This window comes from Ascaphus truei, chromosome 6 (assembly GCF_040206685.1).
Source record: "Ascaphus truei isolate aAscTru1 chromosome 6, aAscTru1.hap1, whole genome shotgun sequence".
NCBI classification, from domain to species: Eukaryota; Metazoa; Chordata; class Amphibia; order Anura; family Ascaphidae; genus Ascaphus; species Ascaphus truei.
In genome coordinates, this window is record NC_134488.1 from 116,223,614 (window position 1) to 116,246,256 (window position 22,643).

Below are 22,643 nucleotides of genomic sequence, written 5' to 3' on the forward strand. Positions count from 1 at the left end.
AAATTACAGAAAACTAAAAAGATCCCCTAGTGGGCGAGAAGGAAAATATATGGTGAATATAGGTGCTAGTTTCAAACTATACTCATAGCCCCATAGAAATATATGGAGACAGGGTCCAAAGTATACTAACGCAGCTAAATAACCTCACCATAACATAATGCAGAGTAGCAGCATTAAAACACAGGATAGTCCCACAGTGCTAAAAATAAAGCATACCCAAGAAAAACATTAATATGTCACACCAGAAATAGTAACCACTATCATGATAGTATAAAGTGGATACAGTAGGCTAGGTGTATAGTAAGCTAAACATATATCCACAGTTTTAACACATAGATGTTAATGGGTTTAACCGGCTGTAAAAGATGTAGGTAGCCTGCAATGAAGCAGGAAATATACAACCTGGTATATGATGCTGCAGGAACAGCAATATGGTAGGAGTCCTGTGTATGCAGCGTTCTTCAGTGTATATCAATAGAAGGAGCTGCGTGTATGTTCCGTCGCGTCCCACGTGACCGTCAATGTAATGACGTCACTAGACCCGACGATCGTTTTGCGCGATCAATGCTCTTCTCAGAGGGAGGGGGTGTTATGCCTAGTGGGAGTGTGGTAATTAAGTTTAGCCCTCTGGGTACTAAGGTGAGGTTATTTAGCTGCGTTAGTATACTTTGGACCCTGTCTCCATATATTTCTATGGGGCTATGAGCATAGGTTGAAACTAGCACCTATATTCACCATATATTTTCCGTCTCGCCCACTAGGGGATCTTTTTAGTTTTCTGTAATTTAGTTGTCATTTTATGCATTTCGTCCTATTTTAGTGTGTAATACAATTGTATATTTTTCTGTTGTGCTATAGTTTAGGTTGTGTGGGAATTTCCCATTTGGTCCGTAATATTTTCAATCTAGTGGTACTAGTTATTAAACTGGTACTTTATGTATATTATATTATGTAATGAGTGCAACTTATAGGGACTTCTAGTGACCCCTTCTGGTCACTTATCTGTGTTTTGCTAACTACTTTCCCTATGCACCGTTAAACAACATCTCTTTCGTATGGTGAGCAAGGTGTTTTTGTGTGTTTTCACGCATTGTAAGGAACCCCAACCCTCTCCAATAGCGCGTCTGAGATCAGATGCATTGTAAGGAACCCCAACCCTCTCTAATAGCGTGTCTGAGATCAGATGCATTGTAAGGAACCCCAACCCTCTCTAATAGCGCGTCTGAGATCAGATGCATTGTAAGGAACCCCAACCCTCTCTAATAGCGCGTCTGAGATCAGATGCATTGTAAGGAACCCCAACCCTCTCTAATAGCACGTTTGAGATCAGATGCATTGTAAATTCTTCTGTATTTGGTACAATTTTAAAATTACCTGAAAATTACAGGGAACCCTTTAGGGATGCCCGGGGAACCCAAGCGCTCCCAGGAACCCTGTTTGAAAAACACTGGCATAGAATCTGTACACAATAAAGAAGGACAGTCAGTTAGTGAGTGCAGTGAGGCCTGCAATCATTCAGCGCTGACAGTGAGCCCTGCAGCAACACAGTCTCTGTGCCACAGGTGTTCTGCCAACCCATTCAGCACAGGAGCACTCTCTGCAATTGCAGCTCGCCCGTCCAGGCTGCGTCCATCAACCAGCCGGGGACCATTCACATTCCTCACACGCATCACGGGCAGGCGCCACGTCCGCTGAAACTCAAGCAGGTCCTGCTCTGTAACATCTGCGTGCATGTACTGATCAAGCCTGTCCAGGGGGTTAAGGAATGCTGGAGGGAAATACTAAAGCACTACATATAGAAAATGTTGACATCAACCTGCAGATAAAAATAACAGTTCCTGTCTCGTTTCTTTGCTTTACACATTTGAATGGAAGGCTCAGGGGTGTGCGTGTATCTTCTGCACTGGTTTTATCCCAATGTTGCAGCCAGGAGACTTTATAAAGCAGCTATCTTAATCTCCGTATGCGCCAGGCTCCACCGACAAGCTTCAAACACTCTGGGGCTTTTAGAGGTGCAACCCCGATAACCTTATTAAAAGAAAAGTAAATGTGTGTGGGTTTTTTTTTTTTTTTAAAAGCTCCCCCCCCCCCCCCTAAATACACTCAGACCTTTCTAAGTGAGAGAATGTACCTTTAACAATCCTTCATGCTTGAGATAGAAAATGGAAGACATAAATCAGCTGAGTGTAGGGTGTACACATATTACTAAGTGTAGGCTGGATTCCAGAAGGGAGTGAGCACTTCAGGTAGTAGAGTGTGTGTGTGTGTGTACAGCTAAACAACTTGACATATGCAGTGGGCCTTATTGGCAGGATACTTGGTACCAACGACAATCCGTGCCAAGTCCTCGTCCTGACCGAGTGTCCGGGACATCAGGGCAGGTACGTCCTCAAATGATGAGCGGTCAGTGAAGGAGAAGAGGAAGAGGACGGCGTCTGCTTTTTCTTTGCAGTCCTGGGGCACACAAGACAAAACGCTTTCATACAAACCGCATTAATAATGCCACCTGCGGGGAATTTTCCGCTTTCACTAACCTCTCCCCTGGCACCGGGGCACGACATGTGTTGCAGACTCGTCTAGAACTGAAGCAGTTAAATGTTAGTCAGGCTTTTGTGTATTATAAGCACGGCAGACTGATCTCAGGAAACTGGACCAGTCTACATTTTGGCTTGTTATATAAACTAGAAAACCATCACTGTGACACATATCGTATTATTTCTATTTCAGGTTCAAGCAGGGAGTCTCTGGAGCTGAACCCCCATTAAATTCAGGACCCCCTGCTTCTGGAGATACCTCTGTAAGGGGTGCCGGTTGCTAGCTGGCATTTTCAAAGCTCCCGCGCACTGCGGGCCAATAGGAAGCCAGCTACGGCATCCTATTGGCACGCATAACGCAGGGGCTATAAACCCCAGCTAGCCCAGCCGGAGTGGCTACCTCCTGCACCTCAGGAGGTAAGTATCCCGGGGAAACAATGGGTCCTCGGAGCGGAAATTAATGGGGTTAAGCTGCAGGGACCCCCTGCTTCAATCCTGTGTGAAACAAAACAAAAAACTCTTTCATTGCTCCTTTAAAGGGGGTGCACATGTCATGTGCATCTTCCCCGATTACCCTTTAAAAAAAACAACCCAGATAAGTTGTAGGACAGAAGAAAAACTACAACGAAGATGGATTCTAGCAAGGATTTGCTCTGTCCCAATACCTAATTAACCACAAAAACGAGCACTTTTGATCTACTGTCATCCTCCAGCGCCCGGTTGTACTGTCATCCTCCAGCGCCCGGTTATACTGTCATCCTCCAGCGCCCGGTTATACTGTCATCCTCCAGCGCCCGGTTGTACTGTCATCCTCCAGTGCCCGGTTATACTGTCATCCTCCAGCGCCCGGTTATACTGTCATCCTCCAGCGCCCGGTTACACTGTCATCCTCCAGCGCCCGGTTATACTGTCATCCTCCAGCACCCGGTTATACTGTCATCCTCCAGCGCCCGGTTATACTGTCATCCTCCAGCGCCTGGTTATACTGTCATCCTCCAGCGCCCGGTTATACTGTCATCCTCCAGCGCCCGGTTATACTGTCATCCTCCAGCGCCCGGTTATACTGTCATCCTCCAGTGCCCGGTTACACTGTCATCCTCCAGCGCCCGGTTATACTGTCATCCTCCAGTGCCCGGTTATACTGTCATCCTCCAGCGCCCGGTTATACTGTCATCCTCCTGCGCCCGGTTATACTGTCATCCTCCAGCGCCCGGTTATACTGTCATCCTCCAGCGCCCGGTTATACTGTCATCCTCCAGCGCCCGGTTATACTGTCATCCTCCTGCGCCCGGTTATACTGTCACCCTCCAGCGCCCGGTTATACTGTCATCCTCCAGCGCCCGGTTACACTGTCATCCTCCAGCGCCCGGTTACACTGTCATCCTCCAGTGCCCGGTTACACTGTCATCCTCCAGCGCCCGGTTACACTGTCATCCTCCAGTGCCCGGTTACACTGTCATCCTCCAGCGCCCGGTTACACTGTCATCCTCCAGCGCCCGGTTATACTGTCATCCTCCAGCGCCCGGTTATACTGTCATCCTCCAGCGCCCGGTTACACTGTCATCCTCCAGCGCCCGGTTACACTGTCATCCTCCAGTGCCCGGTTACACTGTCATCCTCCAGTGCCCGGTTACACTGTCATCCTCCAGTGCCCGGTTACACTGTCATCCTCCAGCGCCCGGTTATACTGTCATCCTCCAGCGCCCGGTTATACTGTCATCCTCCAGCGCCCGGTTATAAACAAACACACACTGAACATTCTTCATTCTCACAATGGACCCCCGAATCCTGATTCCCTTGTGGAATAGTCTACAGCAGTGGTGCGCAAAGTGGGGGGCACGAGATTACCGGTGGGGGGCTCGGGGTTTACAGAGGCCCCGCGCGCTTCCCGAAGGCACTTAAATTAAGTGTCGGGTGAGCTGCAGGGCCTCTGTAAATCTACTTACCTTGATTCAGCCGGCATCTGGAGACTCATCGCCATGGCAACGCACCGTGGTCATGTGACGCCACGTTATGACGTCCAGATGCCAGGAATCAAGGTCAGGAGGAGGAGGGAGGGGGGTGCGCGGAGAGGAGGACATCGGCAGGGGGGCGCAGGGAAAAACGTTTGCGCCCCCCTGGTCTAAAGCAATCCTCTTGGGACCAACCTTTTTGTGTGCTTGTAAAATGAAAGTAAAAAAAGGGGTCTGCTGGGATTAACCAATAGGAAGCTACAAGGTCATGCTCTAAAGACATCTCAGCTTTCTATTGGTCCATGGGAGTGAGGCTTGGATGGCGGCCATATTGATTTCCCACAATGGACCAGAAACACCGGCACTTAAAAAGGTAAATATCTCAGGAACCAGGGAGTCCCCAGAACTAAGAATAGCGCGGTTCAGCTCGGTTTTGATTCTGTAACAAAAAGAACAGGGGACGATTCTTTTAAAGTACATTTCTTAGTACTATCTATCTCCTTTCAAACATCCCAATCGGGTCTCTCCCTCTTGATATTTACAGGCAGAACGTGATCAAACTTCTTTAGAGCAGGCTCTCCACAGTCCCAGAACTGGAACCTGAAGATGACAGGACGGTCGCTGTCCCTGGGGCGGACCGGCCAATACACACAGGTGGTCTGGATGCCTGGAGCAAGGAAAGAGAGTGCAGGGTTTGGTACGAGAGAGAGCTGGGTGAGAAAGCTCATGTAAGGGGTAATCCTTAAAAAAAAATTACATATTTTCAGGAAAAAACAAACAAAGTTCAGCGTATTTTTCTTACTTCCCTATCTCAAAATCATATACATACATACATACAGTAGTACATACATACATACAGTAGTACATACATACATACAGTAGTACATACATACATACAGTAGTACATACATACATACAGTAGTACATACATACAGTAGTACATACATACAGTAGTACATACATACATACAGTAGTACATACATACATAAGTACATACATACATACAGTAGTACATACATACATACAGTAGTACATACATACAATGGAGACCAAAGTATTATTTTCACAAAGAGAAAACATCAGCTTTTTTAAAAACGATGACATGGAAGATGTTTCATTGTTTCTCTTTACGATTAGGATTGACAATTCCCAGACTGCACTTTGATCGCGCAGCAGCGTACGCCGTGATGTTATCTCCCCTCTCTCTAGCTGGTTGCTGGGTTTTATCACAATACACTTTGTAAAGAGGGAAACGACTTGTTTGTTAAATCTTTTCCCACCAAAGAATAAATAAAATGTAACACGCTGCAAAATAAATAAATAAAAAATACCCCCACTCAATGCCCCGGAGTCATCACACCGCGATCTCACGCCCGAATCAGCAATAACTGCGATCGACTTTAATAGCCGATATCGGGGATTCGGGCGTAATTAAGCGGATCACGCGTTGATGACTCTGAGGCAATGTGCCAAATACAGTCTAATCCAAGGGTGCTCAACTCCAGTCCTCAAGCCCCTCCAACAGGTCAGGTTTTCAGTATATCCCAGCTTCAGGCACAGGTGGCTCAATCAGAAGCTCAGTCAAAGACTGAGCCACCTATGCTAAAGCAGGGACTGATTGAGCCACCTGTGCTGAAGCAGGGACTGATTGAGCCACCTGTGCTGAAGCAGGGATATCCTGAAAACATGACCTGTTGGGGGGGGGGGGGAGCTTGAGGACTGAAGTTGGGCATCCCTGGTCGAACGTCAACTAACAAGAATCAGGAGGGAACATTGTTGGCCACAAATATCATGGAAAAAAAGAAATGTCTGGACTATCCCAACCTTAATACTCCGTGTGCTTATACATTCCATGCACTAATTGGTTCAACTTGGTTTAAATTGCGTATTTTGGATACTAAAGGACTCATGATAAGCCGTCCTTGGCTCTGCGTTGGTTAAACATATGCAATTTTGGACTTGGACTCTTCGGCAAATGAGATGGTCAGTGTTGCAGTTTCCAATGGAAATGTGGAGCTTCTCACTCCGAACGAGTAGAAAGGTTTACTCTTAAATATGTTTCAACTAAAAGAAAAAGAAGTTCCGTATTGCAATGTAATCTCTATTAACTCTCAGATTAATACACTGAGGCTCACCTGTAGTCTCGTGATGCATGCTGGGAACTTCCAGCCCCGCCAGTTTAGCAACGAGGGCTGTTTTACCGACCCCGCTTTTCCCGCAGACAAAAATCTTGTAGCTGGCAATATCAGCCGGCAGCTGTGGGGAGAGTACAGGCCGCTCTATCTGACCTGTGGGTGGGGACGAGGATAGGGGCAGGTATCAGGAAAGTAATGTTATGTTTTACTATAGTAGGTGGGCAACTCCAGTCCTCAAGGGCCACCAACAGGTCGGGTTTTCAGGATATCCTAGCTTCAGCCCAGGTAGCTCAATCAGAAGCTCAGTCAAATATTGAGCCAACTATGCTGAAGCAGGGGCTGATTGTGCCACCTCTGCTGAAGCAGGGATATCCTGAAATCCTGACCTGTTTGTAGCCCATGAGGACTGGAGTTGCCCACCCCTGTTCTACCAGGTTCAGCATGAAAATAAAACCCAGCATAGCTAATGACCTGCAAGTCCACTGGCAGTGAATGGCTCAATATTAAATTACTTCAGTTAATTATTCAAACAAAGCCATCATTATAAACAACATGTCTGAAAGGAGAAGCAGTGTCAAGGTAGCAGCGATGGTTTTGATCACAGCAGCTTGTGTGATCAATGCCAGCCTCATCCTGTTACACTCTATGGTGTAAATGTATCGCTATAATAACCAATATTATGTATCCACTTCCCTGCCAAGAACCCACTTCCATTTCTGACTGTTGGAATGTTTCTGGAGTATCACAGAAAATGGCTTGGGAAGAAATAAAAGATGATAAATTTGAATTCTTATTTTTAGACTGTGGCTCATCATTATCCCGAATAAAAGTATAAACGTATCCTTCTCTTTCTACTTTGGAAACACTGCTTTTTCCAAGGTTAATTTACATACATACAGCTGCATTCAACCGGAACCCCTCAGTCTACATCTGCGTCACTCCAAAGGCGGACAGCCTTTGGTGCAGCCAAAGGGTGTGAGCCGTTTGCTGCTCCTCACTGATGTTTGTTGATGTTAAAATTGCTGTATTTCAATCTGAAACTCACCAGCCCTTTTATCCCCTGAACCCAATTTTACAACTCTATCTGTCCATGAAATGTCCGTGAATTGACTGTTTAACCTCTGTTCATTTAACATAACCATGTATCATCATAACTCTGTGCCCAGGACATACTTGAGCTTCATGCAATGGTTCTATGATACAGGTAGAATCACATTTGGATACGGCTGTGGAATTATAAAAACAGGAGCAGCTGGAAAGATTTACCAAAGAACTTCCTTTTCTTCCTGCGCAGGATGCAGCCCAGATATTCCTTGCCTTCGGAGGACTGATGCCAGTCAGGAACCATCCAGGACTCTGGTTTTGGAAAAGCTGCCATCGCCCCACAGTCTGTTGATCTATCTTACACATCTAAAGAACAGGGGAAAAATAGAAATGCCAGAATATGTACGGAGAGAATAAAGACACACAGCAAATAGGCACTGAACAAACACATTTAGGTTAAACAGACCACACAGTGAAATAGTGAGAAGACAAGTGAATGACAATTGGGGGGCTACGTATCAAAAACTTAAGGCTGCAAAATTCAAACAACAAATGCAAAGAAAAAAAGAAATTCATAGGTTACAATTGGATTTTTGTTTCTTTGATACATTTGGTGCAGGGTTTATGCTTTAGTTTTGCAGTAAATTACTGCTCATCATAGCACTTAGCAGCTCTGGATTGTGACCCAATGAAAAATCAGTTACATAATTTTTTCATCAGCCGAGAGTTGCTTAGCTCTGTGATTGCGCTGTGATCATAACTAACCAGTGCTGAAAGAAGGCTGGTCCTGTCCGCAGTATCGGTAAAACAACAAGTGCCGGTACTACGCACCGGTATGAATTATTGGAGATATAAAACTAAAGAGAACTAACCTGCCTCTCTGCCTCCCTGTGTCTCTCCCCAACAGGAGCTGGCTCGCAGTGACGTGGATTTGTCCATATTAGGGCACCCTACGTCACTGACCGGAGCAGGCTCTGTGGGGAGACAGCAGGGAAACACAGAGAGGATGGGAGAGAGACAGGTTAGTCAGACGCAGGGCTGCTGATGGGATGAGAGCCTATCCTGTGCCTGGTGGCTGCGGCGGATATGGCCTGGTGGAGCTGGAAGTTGGGCCCGGTCAGAGGTCAGGACCAACTTTTGCTTCTGGCTGCCGGGTCCTTTCCAGCTGCTGCCAGCCTCTCTCTTTGGAAGCTGGGCCAAACTTCTCCAATCCAAGGTGTGTGTGTGGTATTGAGGGAGGTACTATATGTGTATTGTGTGGAGTGTGGTATTGTGGGGGTGTTATTACATTGTGTGTATTGGGGGGTGGTTGTGTGGAAATGTGTGTGTGTGGAGGGAATGAGTATGAGAGGGGGGGAATTGAAGGAGCAGGATTGAGTGTGAGGTGGGTCATTGAGTGATAGTGGAGGAGGGGGTGTAAGAGGTGGAGGAAGTGGGGGAGAGCAAGAGATAGGGGGAGAGTTTAGCAGAGGGGACAGAGAAATACATGGGGAGAGGGGGAGACTAGAGGGGGGTGATTGTGGTGTGAAAGAAGGGGGAGGGCAACTGACAAGGAGAGGGCGGGGGATACATTTATTCTCTACAGGAGGGAGGGGTGGAACAAGTCTATTATAAGTCCAAAACATCCCTTTGGTCATTCCAAAATGTAATTACAATTAAATTCTAATATTTTTAATAAACTTTCATGATCAAAAATGTTAGCAAAATTGTAAATTTGTCGTACACAAGATGTTATTTTTTCCAATTTATTGTTATCCATTTTTATTTTATCTTTTAACCCGACTTTTAACCCGACTGTTTAACATTTATACTAAGTTTTCAACTTTAAAAAAAAATTTCATTCACAGCTAACCGGTATGAATGTGGAATATTGCAATATTTCCTATAATGACACAATAAATGTTATGTTTAGCACGCAGAATACCCAGGGGTTTGCAGTTCTAAAATTGGTCAAAACAAACATTATTCCTGTGCATCGGCTCTTAACTAACATTATAATACCCGGCGGCTAATGACATCTTCCTACACATTATTTAGGTTATGGTGGGTTTGCTACATAGATACGTACAGGATATACCTAGCACCTTCCATGTCTCCGGTCCTTTAAATTCCTCCATGCTCTCAGCCTGCACGCACTTCCGCCTCTACCCTTCGTGACTGCGATCACCATGGTGACAGTGTGTACGGTGGCGTGGAGGGACATAAAAATTAGCCTGTGCTGGCACGCCGCGTTCGATTTGTTCAATCATGAACAGAACATGGCTGTACTCCGTTGGTTTCCCAGTTTGTTCATTACGCGCAGAGAACCTGTAACTTTTCAGAGTGACCCCACCCAGTAGTAGCGGGAGTTACTTCAAACCTGCCTCCTCTCCCTGATCTGGAGTCATCAGTCACCTTATGCTTATCCCCAGAGGTCTCATAGCATTCAGTGGGGTCTGGCTGAATGCAGGAGCTTTCTATTAAAATACCAGCACTCTGAAATCTCACTGACTTTGCAGGAATGTCAACCTCCAAGAGCATTATCAGTGAGACTTGGGAGCTGTGGCCCAAAACATTGAATTGTAATGGTAAAAAGTGCTAGTTTGTGACAACGAGACTCAACTGCGGCCTATGAGACCGCTGGTGCTATAAATCGGTGAGAGTTGACATGTCTGCCTTTGAGGTTGATGTCCCATACAGGTTGTTTTTTTTTGTTTTGTTTTTAGAAGTTAATAACATGGTTATTGTTAAAGTCCACCATAAAAGCAATCGTGGGGATAGTCTTCGTAAAATAAATGCCCTTTTCTCTAAAAGGAAAGTGTAAATAAAACAATAGTGTTACCCTGGGTATGTAAATTAAAACATATTGGTACTTTCTACCCCTAATTCTTCCTGCCTCAAATGATTTGGTACAACATAATCTATGACGAATGCATATACTGTAGGTGAATTGAAAGGAAAAATTAGGCAAGTATTCCTTGTGGTCATAGAGTTCAAAATGACTTTGTGCCAGCACCATCAAAACAGCTGCCAGTGAGACACAGGTCTGTCAACTCCCAATGATTTGGGGTCAGTCTCATTGATTTTTAGGATCACTGATAAAAAAAAAAAAAATCACACCTTTTCCATTAACCCTTTTAGTGCCCCAAGACATACCCTCAACTTAATAAGGGCCGGCACTCTAAGGGCTCTGTGACATATATATGTTCAACAAAGTATCCAGCCGCTCCTCCTGTTACCGTGCACCTCACAACTGGAACAATCTACCGAAGACTCTCAAAGCCGCCACCAGTCTAAATTCTTTCAAAACTAAGGCTGTCTCACATTTTAATCAGGCCTGTAACTGGTACATCCGCCTATGACATCTTATCTTTAACTGCTCATGCAATATCTTCCCATATACAATATATTGTTTTGTAATGTATAACCCATGTCACTTATTGTAACTGTATTTGTAACCATGTATTTGTCATTATAACTGTGCCCAGGAAATACTTGAAAACGAGAGGTAACTCCCAATGTATTCCTTCCTGGTAAACCATTTTAACAAAAAAAATTATGTACGATGCATCATTCTAGAAATGCTAATTTTCTAAGGGAAGATGGCGTTCGTTGCTTCATCGGAACAGACGGTCTCAATACACAGACAGCCTATCAACGTAGCCAGATTCTGATTGGCCCATGGACACAGGCGGTGGCAGCAAACCACCGTGATCCCTGAACCCTCCACGATGTGTTCTGCGCATGGATCCCTCCTTTGCCAGTTCAGCCTGCTGCCCCTGTAACGTGGAAGGAGCGGCTGCCAAATAATGTGGGTTATTTTAGTAGTGGGTTAAGGGTTTGAGGCGGGCATATAAAGTGGGGTGTGGAGCCTTTATGAGGGATGTAGGGTACATAAGGGATGTGGGGGTCAAGGAGGGGCTGGATTATTTGAGGGGTGTGGTGGTATTATAGATGTAGACCTACCTATTTTGATCTGTGAAATATTGGAGGGTATGAAATGCTTCTCTCTATTCCTAGCTAGGTCTATACCAAACCTGAGGACACACAGCAGTCAGACTTGTTCTAAGGACGATTTATGCTTTCTCTGTAAAGGCAGCGTAGTCCTGGCAACTCTAGTTGTAGCAGCAGTAGCAGGATTTACATATCTTTGAGCAGTTAGTGAGTAAGAGATGCCTCAGCCACTTTGACTTTTCATGCTCACTTCACACATGGTTCCAGGACAAAGACACTGAGCTGAGGACCCCAGAAAGACACCTTTACCAGATGTGTGCTCACACATGGCCGTATGAGTAGTGTGTTTCTATTAGATTTATATTATCCCCTACACTCTGAGGTTTCTATTAGGACCTTTGTGCATTTTCTAAGTGTATTTGTTTGTTTTTTAGTTTGTGTTATTCTTTCAGCGCTATATATATATATATATATATATATATATATATGCAAATACAACTGTATGCTCATCTGCATGTCTTAGGTAGGTCTGCAACCCCGCCTTTCCCCATTATCACCCAGCATACAGCACGCCCACTGCAGCAAGGGATTCTGGGAAATGACATGCAAATGAGCACACAGTGTCACTTTATGCCTCAAAAACCATTTTTAACATGGTTCCCTATAGGCTTAAGCTTGCTGCATGGTCACAGCTTTGAGCACAGCCAGGGTTAAGGTGCATACCCAGAAAATCACCCACAGACAGCTGTTTCGACCTTAATGGGTCTCATCAGTGTGGGGTTGAATTTAACTGGGTATGCAAAGAGGCTATGGGATAAGCTATACCATAATACTGAGTTAAGTTATGGTGATTAAAAAAAGTGACAAAACCCTCCACAGGAAAGCAAATATGCAAATATAACTGTATGCTCATCTGCATGTCTTAGGCAGGTCTGCAACCCCGCCTTTCCCCATTATCACCCAGCATACAGCACGTCCACTGCAGCAAGGGATTCTGGGAAATGACATGCTAATGAGCACACAGTGTCACTTTATGCCTCAAAAAACATTTTTAACATGGTTCCCTATAGGCTTAAGCTTGCTGCATGGTCACAGCTTTGAGCACAGCCAGGGTTAAGGTGCATACCCAGAAAATCACCCACAGACAGCTGTTTCGACCTTAATGGGTCTCATCAGTGTGGGGTTGATTTTAACTGGGTATGCAAAGAGGCTATGGGATAGGCTATACCATAATACTGAGTTAAGTTATGGTGAGTAAAAAAAGTGACAAAAACCCTCCACAGGAAAGCAAATATGCAAATACAACTGTATGCTGATCTGCATGTCTTAGGCAGGTCTGTAACCCCGCCTTTCCCCATTATCACCCAGCATACAGCACGTCCACTGCAGCAAGGGATTCTGGGAAATGACATGCAAATGAGCACACATATATAATAATACTACCAACAGTAATGTGGAAGGAGGTAGTAAGGCCAGGTTTTGGAGGAAGTATAAGGAGCTCTGTTTTTGACATGTTAAGTTTAAGTCGGTGGTGGGCCATCCAGGATGATAACGCAGAGAGACATTCAGAAACTTTGGTCTGTACAGCAGGTGTAAGGTCAGGGGTTGAAAAGTAAATGTATGTCGTCAGCATAGAGGTGATATTTAAACCCAAGGGATGCGATTAGGTCACCTAGAGAAAGTGTGTACAGAGAAAAGAGAAGAGGTCCCAGGACAGAGCCCTTGGGTACCCCCACAGAGAGATCGATAGAGGAGGAGGCGGTGTTAGCAAAAGAGACACTGAAAGTACGATGGGAGAGGTAGGAGGAAATCCAGGATAGAGCTTTGTTACAAATACCAAGAATATGGAGAATGTGAAAGAGAAGAGAGTGTTCCACGATATTAAATGCTGCAGAGGTCAAGTAGTATGAGCAGAGTGTAATGACCTCTGTCTTTGGCAGCATGGAGGTCATTAGTTATTTTAGTGAGGGCTGTTTCAGTGGAGTGAGCAGTGCGGAAGCCAGATTGTAGAGGGTCTAGGAGAGAATAGGTGTTGAGAAAATGGAGCAAATAAGAGAATACAAGACGTTCAAGGAGTTTAGAGGCAAAAGGCAGGAGGGAGACAGGTCTATAGTTAGAAAGACAGGTAGGGTCAAGCTTGCTGTTTTTGAGTAATGGTATAACTGTTGCATGTTTGAAGGAGGGAAAGGTACCAGAGTAGAGGTAAGAGTTAAAAATCTGTGTGAGCGTAGGGATTGGGAATATAATGTGTGGTGCTAAGAACCGTATACAGTCATGGTATGATGAAATAATGATGGTAAATCCTGTACGACGTCTGGGATGTATCTTGATTGTAGGGAGGGTACTGGGTGTGGTATCCTAGTTGGTAAGCCAGCATAGATGGCACTCAATTTATCCAGGAACCCAAGAGCTAATAATCACCCCAATAGATACCCTGATCCCTTAATAGAATGATATAACCATGTAGCAGGCAGGAAAAACTCACGAATCTGCAGCAGCGTCCATGTTGTTCCCATCAGACCTTCAAGGTGTGCCTCCGTCCGTGAAGATAGAATGCAATAGAAGAGAGAAATGGTAGAGCACAACCGGAATTATCCAAAAAAAAAATCTTTCCGGTTGTGCTCTACCATTTCTCTCTTCTATTGAGCGTAGGGATTATAGTAGGAGCAAGAGGTTTTAGGAGATGGGCGGGAATGGGGTCAAGAGGGCAAGTGGTAGATGAAGAAGAGATCAGCAGTGACACATCCTGCTACGAGACAGTGGAAAAAGAGTCAAGGAAGGCAGGAGGAGAGTTAGGAAGCTGTGTGGGATGGGAGGAGGAAACAGAGGGGATGTTCTGACTTATGGATTCCACCTTTTCCTTAAAATAGTCATCAAAGTCCTGAGGTGAGATGGCGGAAGAAGAGGAGGCAGCAGAGGGTGGTCTGAGTAGAGAGTCAAAGACAAAGAGTCAGCGTGGGTTAGACTTCTGCGTGTTGATTAGTAAAGAAAAGTAGGTTTGTTTAGCCTGAGGGCAGAGTTGAAACAGGACAGCATAAATTTGTAGTGAAGGAAGACTGCGAGAATCCAGAGGAACGCAGCATGCGCGTGTGGGAATTTAGCCAGGGTCTGTGGTTAGGAGGGAGAGGACGGCAGAGAGAAAGCGGGGCATGTAGATCAAGAGAGGAGGATAAGGCAGAGTTGTAGTTCCTGACCAGGTTGTCAGGGTCTGGAGCAGAACTGAGGGAGGAGAGGGAGGAGAGGAAGGAGCGTAAAGTGGAATCAAATGCTGGTAGGTTAATAGAGCGCAGGATTCTGCAGAAACAAGGGGGAGATGGAGAAGAAAAGCGAGAGAGAGAAAATGAGACAAGGCGATGGTCAGAGTGAGGAAAGGGGGAAATGGAGAAATCAGAGAGAGAAGTTTTTAGTGAAAACCAGGTCTAGATAGTGGCCATCCTAGTCTGTGCTGGCTGCAGTCCACTGTTGAAGGCCAAAGGAAGAGGTTAGAGAAAGTGGGAAGTCCAAGGGAGAGAGGGGTCATCAATGTGGCAGTTGAAGTCACCAAGGAGAAGAACAGGGGAGTCTGAGGAGAGAAAGAAAGAGCCAGGATTCAAAGTGAGAAAGACAGAAGGGGTATGAGTAGAGGTAGGTGGCGATAGATGACCACCACATGGACAGGGAGAGAAGATCTGGACAGTGTGAGCCTCAAAAGGAGGGAAAAGCAAGAGGGAGGAATAGGAAGGGTTCGGTAACGGCAGAGAGAGGAGCCCCATGTCTCCACCCCTGCCATCAGGGCGCAGAGTGTGGGAGAAAGGCCACCATAAGAGAGGGCAGCTTACAGAGTCAGACTGAGTTAGCCAGGTCTGTTATAGCAAAGAGGAGCAGAGTGAGAGAAAGAAGTAATGCATAGAGAGGAGCTTGTTGGAGAGGGAGCAAGCATTCCAAAGTGCACAGGAAAGAGGGTGGCAGGGGATGGGTATGAAGTTAGAGGGGTTGACACCAGATGCAGTAGAAGTTGCATTTGGCAGGCGAGGACGAGAGCATGTAGAAATAAGGCAGGGGCCAGGATTGGGAGAGATATCCCCAGAAGCAAAGAGGAGAAGCATGGATAGAAAGAGAATGTTTGAGGCTGATTTGTAGGGGTGTGTTTTAGTGCAAGGTGTACAGCTGTGTAGTGTCAGAGGGCACAGGTAAGAAAGTAGTTCATTTGAACTGAGAACTGGCAAAGAGAGGAGAGATGGAGATATATGAATAGAGTTGGAGACATAATGAGGCTGGTAGAAGGAAGTGCATAATTTGAAAAGAAGTAAGGTCATAGCATATATAAATAGTAGAGGTGGCATCACAGCAGAGATGTGCAATCTGAAGTAGATAATTTCCTCCTTTCCAGCGTAGATCAAATACAGGAATCAGGGCCAGTAGATGTTGTTCACTCCTTTTGAACTCCCTTTTAAATCCCACTATGCTTGCTACTTAAACGGGCTACTCAACAGCATTGCAGCCCATGACTGTTTCTATACAGCACGCGGCCGTGCGTTCCTATGCGAACGTGCGTGCACGTGCCACATGCTTTTAATGTATATAGAGCTGGGAGCTGCAGGTTAGTGTATATGTGAGTATATGTGTGTGCATGGGTTGTGTGAGTGAAAGTAAGTCCTAGATAGATTTTTTTTTAAAGAAAAAAAAAAGTTTAATAAATATTTTTGTTTTTTGTTTTACAATCCTTGACACGCACGCACGCGCAGGTAGCGGCGCGAAAATATGAATTTCTTCATCTTCGTCGCTGTCTGTCGGCTCCCCTCTCCCTGCCGTGCGCACGCGCGGCCCTTCTATAGAAAGGCTGACTAATGTCAGCCAACTGAAATTCCGCATGCCCGGCACTATAGAACTTGCCTTATATAGCTCTAAAATCTCACCAGAATTAAGTACAGCCCAGGCAACTTAATTAGCACGTGAGGGACATTAAAACAGATGGTTTTTCTAAACAGGGTGTTGTCTAAGTACAAGTTAAATAGCGATCAATTGCAGATGGTTGGGAACAAATGGTCCCCCTTTAGTCAAAACGAGCTATTTTCAGCTCTGGGGAATCTCCAGTTCCCTTAGGTACTTACAAGTGAAAGTACTAGGTGTTAAATCTCCCTCAGGGAAAACAAAATGGCTGCCAAATCTCAGGCCAATAAGAAGCAGCAACATGATCTGTTGAGGCATAGCCATTTAAATCCCCTAGGGGCAGAGCTGAAAATAGTGCAGTTCTGCTGTGGAGGTTAGTTTGGGTGATTTGCTCCTTTAAACAGGACACTGGCATTAGTTAATTTACGTCCTGAGATGGGCTTCCTCTTGAAGAGTAGGAAAAAACGGCAGATACATGATTCAGATATAGACCATGCTCTATATATTATAAGCATCCCAGGTCTCTCCAAAGGGGATAACATCCCAAAGCTAATTATGTTAAGTTAAAGGCATCTGCTGGAGTGATGAATCAAAAAGGTCTAAGGTGGCATTCCCAGAGCACAGTGACCAGTGACAATAATAAACATGAACGTACACACACCTCCCCCCCTCAATCCAATGACAGATTGTACAGCCACTGTATAGTTGTCCAAACAGTGAACAATCCAATAATGAATGTGATTTTGTGAAAAACACACACGCTAATAATAGGCAAAATAAATCCACCACAGCCCTTGGGTAAGAAACAGTCTCCTTTTTTGGAAGATGGGTGCTTGAATTAAACATGGAAGTTACTTTATCTTCATCTACCCTACTAAAAGACTAATTTTTCTAATTTAGAAAAAGGGGTTAGGCTTCGTCCCCGGTGGCCGCGCGTGCTGGCATGCCGCACACAAAGTACAGCCCTCTATGGGGGAGGTCCCAGTCGGCGTGTGTGCACACACAAAGCGCCATCGCCTTTGCCAAAAGACAAGCTTTTTGTCTTTTGGCACAGCAGCCGAGGGTTGGCCACGTCACGGTGGCGGTTCAGCCAATGAGGGCGAACCAGCCGCATTAATGTCATGACCGCACCCCCGCCACGCCTCCCCCTGCTCTACTCGAGACGTGCGTCCCATCGCTGCCCTTTGACCGCAGCTTAAACTGGTGTATGCGCCATCAGGTGCGCACGTGCAAGCAGTGACTGGGGCCGTAGCCTTAGGCTTCTTTCACATTGAAATGAATACAGGAATCCCAGCACCTTGGACAGCAACAATTATGCAGATACTGTATTTAGCACGTAATTTATTTTCAGTTTCCCCCCAATAACCGGAGAAATGTCACTAGTTTAAGTCAACATTTTATAGAACTACTAGGTTAATTATAACTTTATAGAAGGGACGATTAATCAATGACAGCTGACTGATTTGTTTAGAATCGCTGATTTGTTTAGTATCGCTGATTTGTTTAGTATCGCTAGTCCCATAAACTTGTCTCACTGGTAGAAGTCTGTACCATAAAAATGTCAGTTTTGGTCGAGAACCCACAAAAGCTAAATGACTTGGGTGCCAAGAGGTTGACAGGTCTGCCATGATTTCCCATAAAAATGCACACAATCAGCTGACGTCTGCCACAGTGCCACGGTCTACTGAGTTTAGTGCAGATTATGGGACGCTACATCCGCCCTTATACAACCGTGTAATTAGATTGTAAGCCCTTCGGAGCAGGGACATCTTTTCCTAAATGTTACTTTTATGTCTGAAGCCCTTCCCTTTATGTGTTATAAATAATACATATGATTGTCAGGTGTATTACTGCTGTGAAGCGCTATGTACATTAATGGCGCTATATAAATATATACATACATGTAACAACTTCTGAGACAGTATTTACAGTATATAACTACCATCCTTGGCATTAATATTTAGAGATTGCAATGTATCTCAGATAAACATCTTTGGCCCATATCCACAAAAGGATGCAACGCTTTAGCACATCCTTACTCCCTTTTATATGAATGGGAACTGGTGTGTGTTAAACCTTCACACCTCTTCATGGATCTGGGCATTTAGCAGTCTGGCAACTGAATTAATCTACCATTGGGGGGACATATACAACTGTTTGATGGTAACCCAACTTTAATAAAGCCTAAGTAACAAATGATGCATTATTGTCCTGAATGAGCGAGTCGTGTACATGTGAAAGGCTGGATACGCCTGTTGCCAAGAGCATCTCAAATTGATGCATGCAAGTAGTCGTTGGCATGTAAATTACCAGTTGTGTGTTCTGCAAGCTCTCAAATAACATCACTTATTAAGCCTAATTCTTATCTACAACAGGCTAGTCTTTTTAAAGTGTCACCTCAAACATAAGTAAATGACAATGGATTAATAGCTGCCTTTATATGCATGTGTGTATATAAATACACACACTTATGTTTTATAGAGAGAACATTTTAAAAGCTTGTAGTCTATAATCTAGAAAACGGCTTTTTAGACCAATTTAAATGTCTGGTGTGAAAAAGTACAATCCTGATCCTGTGTCAATAGTCTGTGACCCAGCTGGAAGGCAGATACCCTTTCAACATACTGTGAAGACATTTCCGTATCACGGAAGCTCTGAACTGCAATAAAATGAATGGAGAGATTCCATGACGTGGCATTTTTACAGCATATTGAATACGGACATAACCCGTACTTCCCTTCTGCTCGGGGGGGGGGGGGGGGAGAGGGGGGGGCGGGACTGGCTTCACACAAGTATGATACCTCACTAACAAAACAGATAACAGTTGGTCATCTCCTTTTTCCATCCCAGGTTTGGCGGCAGCAGCGTGTTTGCAGATAATGGGATAGTGACAGTAGCGCAGTTCCTGTGGGAATCTCTATACAAGATATCCTCCAGGTCCACCCCTCTCGGGCTCTCCACATTGCACTTTTTGTTCCTTTTTTTAAAAAAAAATTTAGAAAGCAAAACCATTGTTAAAAAAAAAAAAATCCTGTTTAGAACACGACCCATCTTTCATGTTTTTTTGGGACTCTCCTCCTGCCACAGAGGTTTCCAAAGTTCACGACTCCACACCTGATGACATTCAAGGCATTTTTTCCACCAGCAGAGTTAAATGCAGACGTTGTCCGACGTCCGAGTTTTGTCGTCACCATGACTATCTTAACCCAAACCATTAAATAATGAAAGAACTGATGCAGACCATGACTTTGAAACACTACGGTTCTTAATCTTTTAATTTTGTCAGTTAGTGTGGTGCTGATTTAGGCACTGTTAGACGCAAATAGCTTAACGTAACCGCCATGACAGCTCGTGTGTAATTCAAAGAAGAGAGGCAAGCGCATGAGGGATTAAAGACATCCAAAACATATAAAGCACTCTGCACCCCATAATATGATACAAGATGTGCTTAAACATACTTTACTGGTCAAGATTCATCTGTATGCATTGTTTTCTAAAGAAGCAAAAATCTAAAAAATGTTTTAGCTTATTGCCCCTTTTAAAATCTCCTAAAGGGCAATACCCTGAAACAGGGGGTGACCAACTTGTCCTCAAGACACCCCCCCCCCCAACAGATAAGGTTCAGGATATCCCTGCTTCAGCACAGATGGCTCAGACGCTCAGTCAAAGTGGCTCGAGTCACCTGTGCTGAAGCTGGGATATCCTAAAAACCTGACCTGTTGGAGAGGGGGTATTGAGGACTGGAGTCGGGGACCCCTGCCCTTAAGTACATTTGTGACCTACCAACTTCTTCCTATCTTTTCATATCTGCGATATATGCTTGAGTACAACTAAACACTTATGGAGAGCGGAGAACTTTATATTATTTGTATTAAATTACGAGATGTAATAAAAGGTCTACTCCGTTGGCATCGGAATCGGACATTTGCCACGACCAAAGTCTCCACTGGCGTTCGGCCGCAGAGACCCTCCGCCGCAGCACTGCAACGCTCAGCCGCCCGCTTCTCCAAGGTAAGTTAAGCGAGCAGGGTGTTAAGGATAGGGATTTTAGGGTAACGGGCTAGGTTTTTAGGGTAGGGGACTAGGGTAAGGGTTTTAGGATACAGGGTTCAGGTTTTTAGGGTAAGAGGTAAAGGTTAGGGACTTACCTCAACGACAAAGTGGCCGGCAGCGATTAAACACCAGCTGAGATTTGGTCACGGCAAAACAGCCTAGACCGGTTAGCATTTATGATCAGTATTTGGGAGAAGGAAAAAAAAAAAAAAAAAAATAAAGTTTTGCTTAATCTCTGCTGCAGGATGGAAGGAATAAGGCGAGGAAGGCAATTTTTAATGTATTAAAAAAAAAGGACCAGCCATTCTCAAAAAAAGGCTTTTGAGGCCCAAAATAACATATTACTATATTCCTTCAAGGCAACTATCTGGCTCAGCAAATTTAAAGGCTGGATACCCCTGTTCTGGAATGTAGCATACAATGTTAATGTATATATACGCTTCAGGCAAACACTGACATTTAAAATACAATGATTGAGATATTCCTTTTTTGTTCTACAGAAGCCAGAATGAATACACATTGGATTAGTCTGAAACCCATCACGCCACCGTAGTGGTGCACCTTACACATTGGTATGTTTTTATAGTAACATACCCAATGATGCCTCCTCTCTCCTGTCGACCAAGGAGAGAATATCTCAATCATTTTATAAACCCGTAAGTGTACACATAGTTAAGATTAAGGCTACATTGTAAACATGGTGCGTATTGCCTGTAGGGTCAGCTTTTTAACCACTCTGCTGCTGTAAGGGACTGCAAAGTATTGTGGAACAGAGGGGGATACCCTCTGCCATCATTGCACGGACGTTGCAGGCACCGGTGGCAGAAAGGTGGTTAAATCAGGTCTATAAACTTGGGAAAACTAAAAGGCCTCGGCCTGTTTATCAGAACGGTGCTTTTATTTCTTGCTTCATATCCCACATCCAGGGCTAAAAACACAAGGGGCAGAGTAATGTAAAACAGGTAAAAAGGAAACCAGAAAGGGAGAATCGGGGACTGGTCAGATGGTTTTTAAAGGTGAGGGTCTCTGTGTTTGGTTCCTTCATCTCATTATCTCTTTGCTCGTACGAAATACAAGGCGTTGGTTTTGGGGTAGTACTTGACGTTTTGTTTCTTGTCCATGAGCCCCCCGAATATGATGAGCTCCCCCCGGCCCTGCACCACCGTGTGGAGGCTGGTTTCAGGGGGACCCACCACGGAGCTGTTGCTGAAGACCTTCCACTTGACGCGCCCCCTTTCCCGGGTACTGTGAATGTCCAAGGCGTACATTTGCATGGGTTTGCAGTTCATGCTCTGGTACAGCGGTTTGCCCACATTAAGTGACTGAGGAGGGTGGTGTGCTAAACGACGGGCAATGGGGGGCAGGGAGTGTCCTTCGGCCTGGGCCGGTGCTGGACGGCCAGCTGCAGCTTCGGCTACGCTGCTGGGCGAGCTGGGAGAGGTGAGTGTGGGAGGACTTAACTGGGCAGCCCCACCATGCGATGAAGAGGGTGGAGAAGTTGTCAAAGCTTTGACAGCCTCCAGTCCCCGTCGAAGCGCTCCCGGTGATACGGCTTCAGAAAGGGTGGTAATGATGTGTGGGGGGGAGTGTACTCCATTGGTCTGCTCTGGCGCATTCCTACTTGCAGAGTCTATCTCCAAGTCGGGTTTCCTTTCCCATGTGCAAGCCGAAGCCTCGAGGCACAAGTCTTTCTGTTCCGGCAGCGAGCCCCTGCGGCCAGGCAGTGGGTTAACTGCTTTTGGATCACAACCTTCGGCAGCAGGGGGTGAAACAACCTGAAGGGGGCTGTCCAGAGCTGCTGCGGGAGATATGTTGCCTCCGTTAAGGACAGGAGACAGGGTGTCGCCACGTGACGGGGACAGGCTGCCCTCGCGGGACCCACACGTGGTCTGTCTCTGAGACCGGGGACGCAGAGTTCCCCAGCGACCGTTGACGCAGGGGGCTTCATCTGGGGCTATGACGGGCGAGTGGGAGCGGTACTCCCGAGTCTCAGGAGCCAGAGATGGGGGCGTTGCGCTAATTGGAGAGGGACGAGAGTTCATGCTGGGGCTGAGTGGAGCACGGCCACTGGGTGCCTGGCTGAACACCACCACACATTGTCCCACCTTCAAAAGAGAGAAACA

The 22,643-nt window shown here is 45.4% G+C and overlaps 2 protein-coding genes and 1 long non-coding RNA gene across 4 annotated transcripts in view; 1 reads left to right on the forward strand and 2 right to left on the reverse strand.

Annotated features, from left to right (window-relative positions):
• Window positions 1-999: 999 nt before the first annotated feature.
• On the reverse strand, window positions 1,000-9,829 carry CPLANE2 (ciliogenesis and planar polarity effector complex subunit 2). Its single transcript, XM_075605955.1, has 6 exons — window positions 9,734-9,829; window positions 7,888-8,031; window positions 6,622-6,774; window positions 5,029-5,153; window positions 2,318-2,454; window positions 1,000-1,746 (listed from the first exon to the last, which is right to left on the reverse strand). The coding sequence occupies exons 2-6, from the start codon at window positions 7,997-7,999 to the stop codon at window positions 1,512-1,514; spliced, it is 762 nt and encodes a 253-aa protein (XP_075462070.1). The 5' UTR covers window positions 8,000-8,031; window positions 9,734-9,829; the 3' UTR covers window positions 1,000-1,511.
• Window positions 8,853-19,703, forward strand: LOC142497729 (uncharacterized). Of its 2 annotated transcripts, none has more exons than XR_012802310.1 (3): window positions 8,853-8,881; window positions 11,224-11,455; window positions 19,318-19,703. It is a non-coding gene; the product is annotated as an uncharacterized LOC142497729 (long non-coding RNA). The 2 variants fall into 2 exon arrangements; XR_012802311.1 differs by having other exon boundaries at window positions 11,247-11,455.
• Window positions 19,704-21,399: 1,696 nt separating this feature from the next.
• The window catches only part of FBXO42 (F-box protein 42), a 42,750-nt gene continuing 41,506 nt past the window's right edge, over window positions 21,400-22,643 (reverse strand). The window contains exon 10 of the mRNA XM_075605954.1: window positions 21,400-22,625. Coding sequence (XP_075462069.1) covers window positions 21,570-22,625 — 1,056 coding nt within the window. The 3' untranslated portion in view covers window positions 21,400-21,569. The remainder of the gene's footprint in view (window positions 22,626-22,643) is intronic.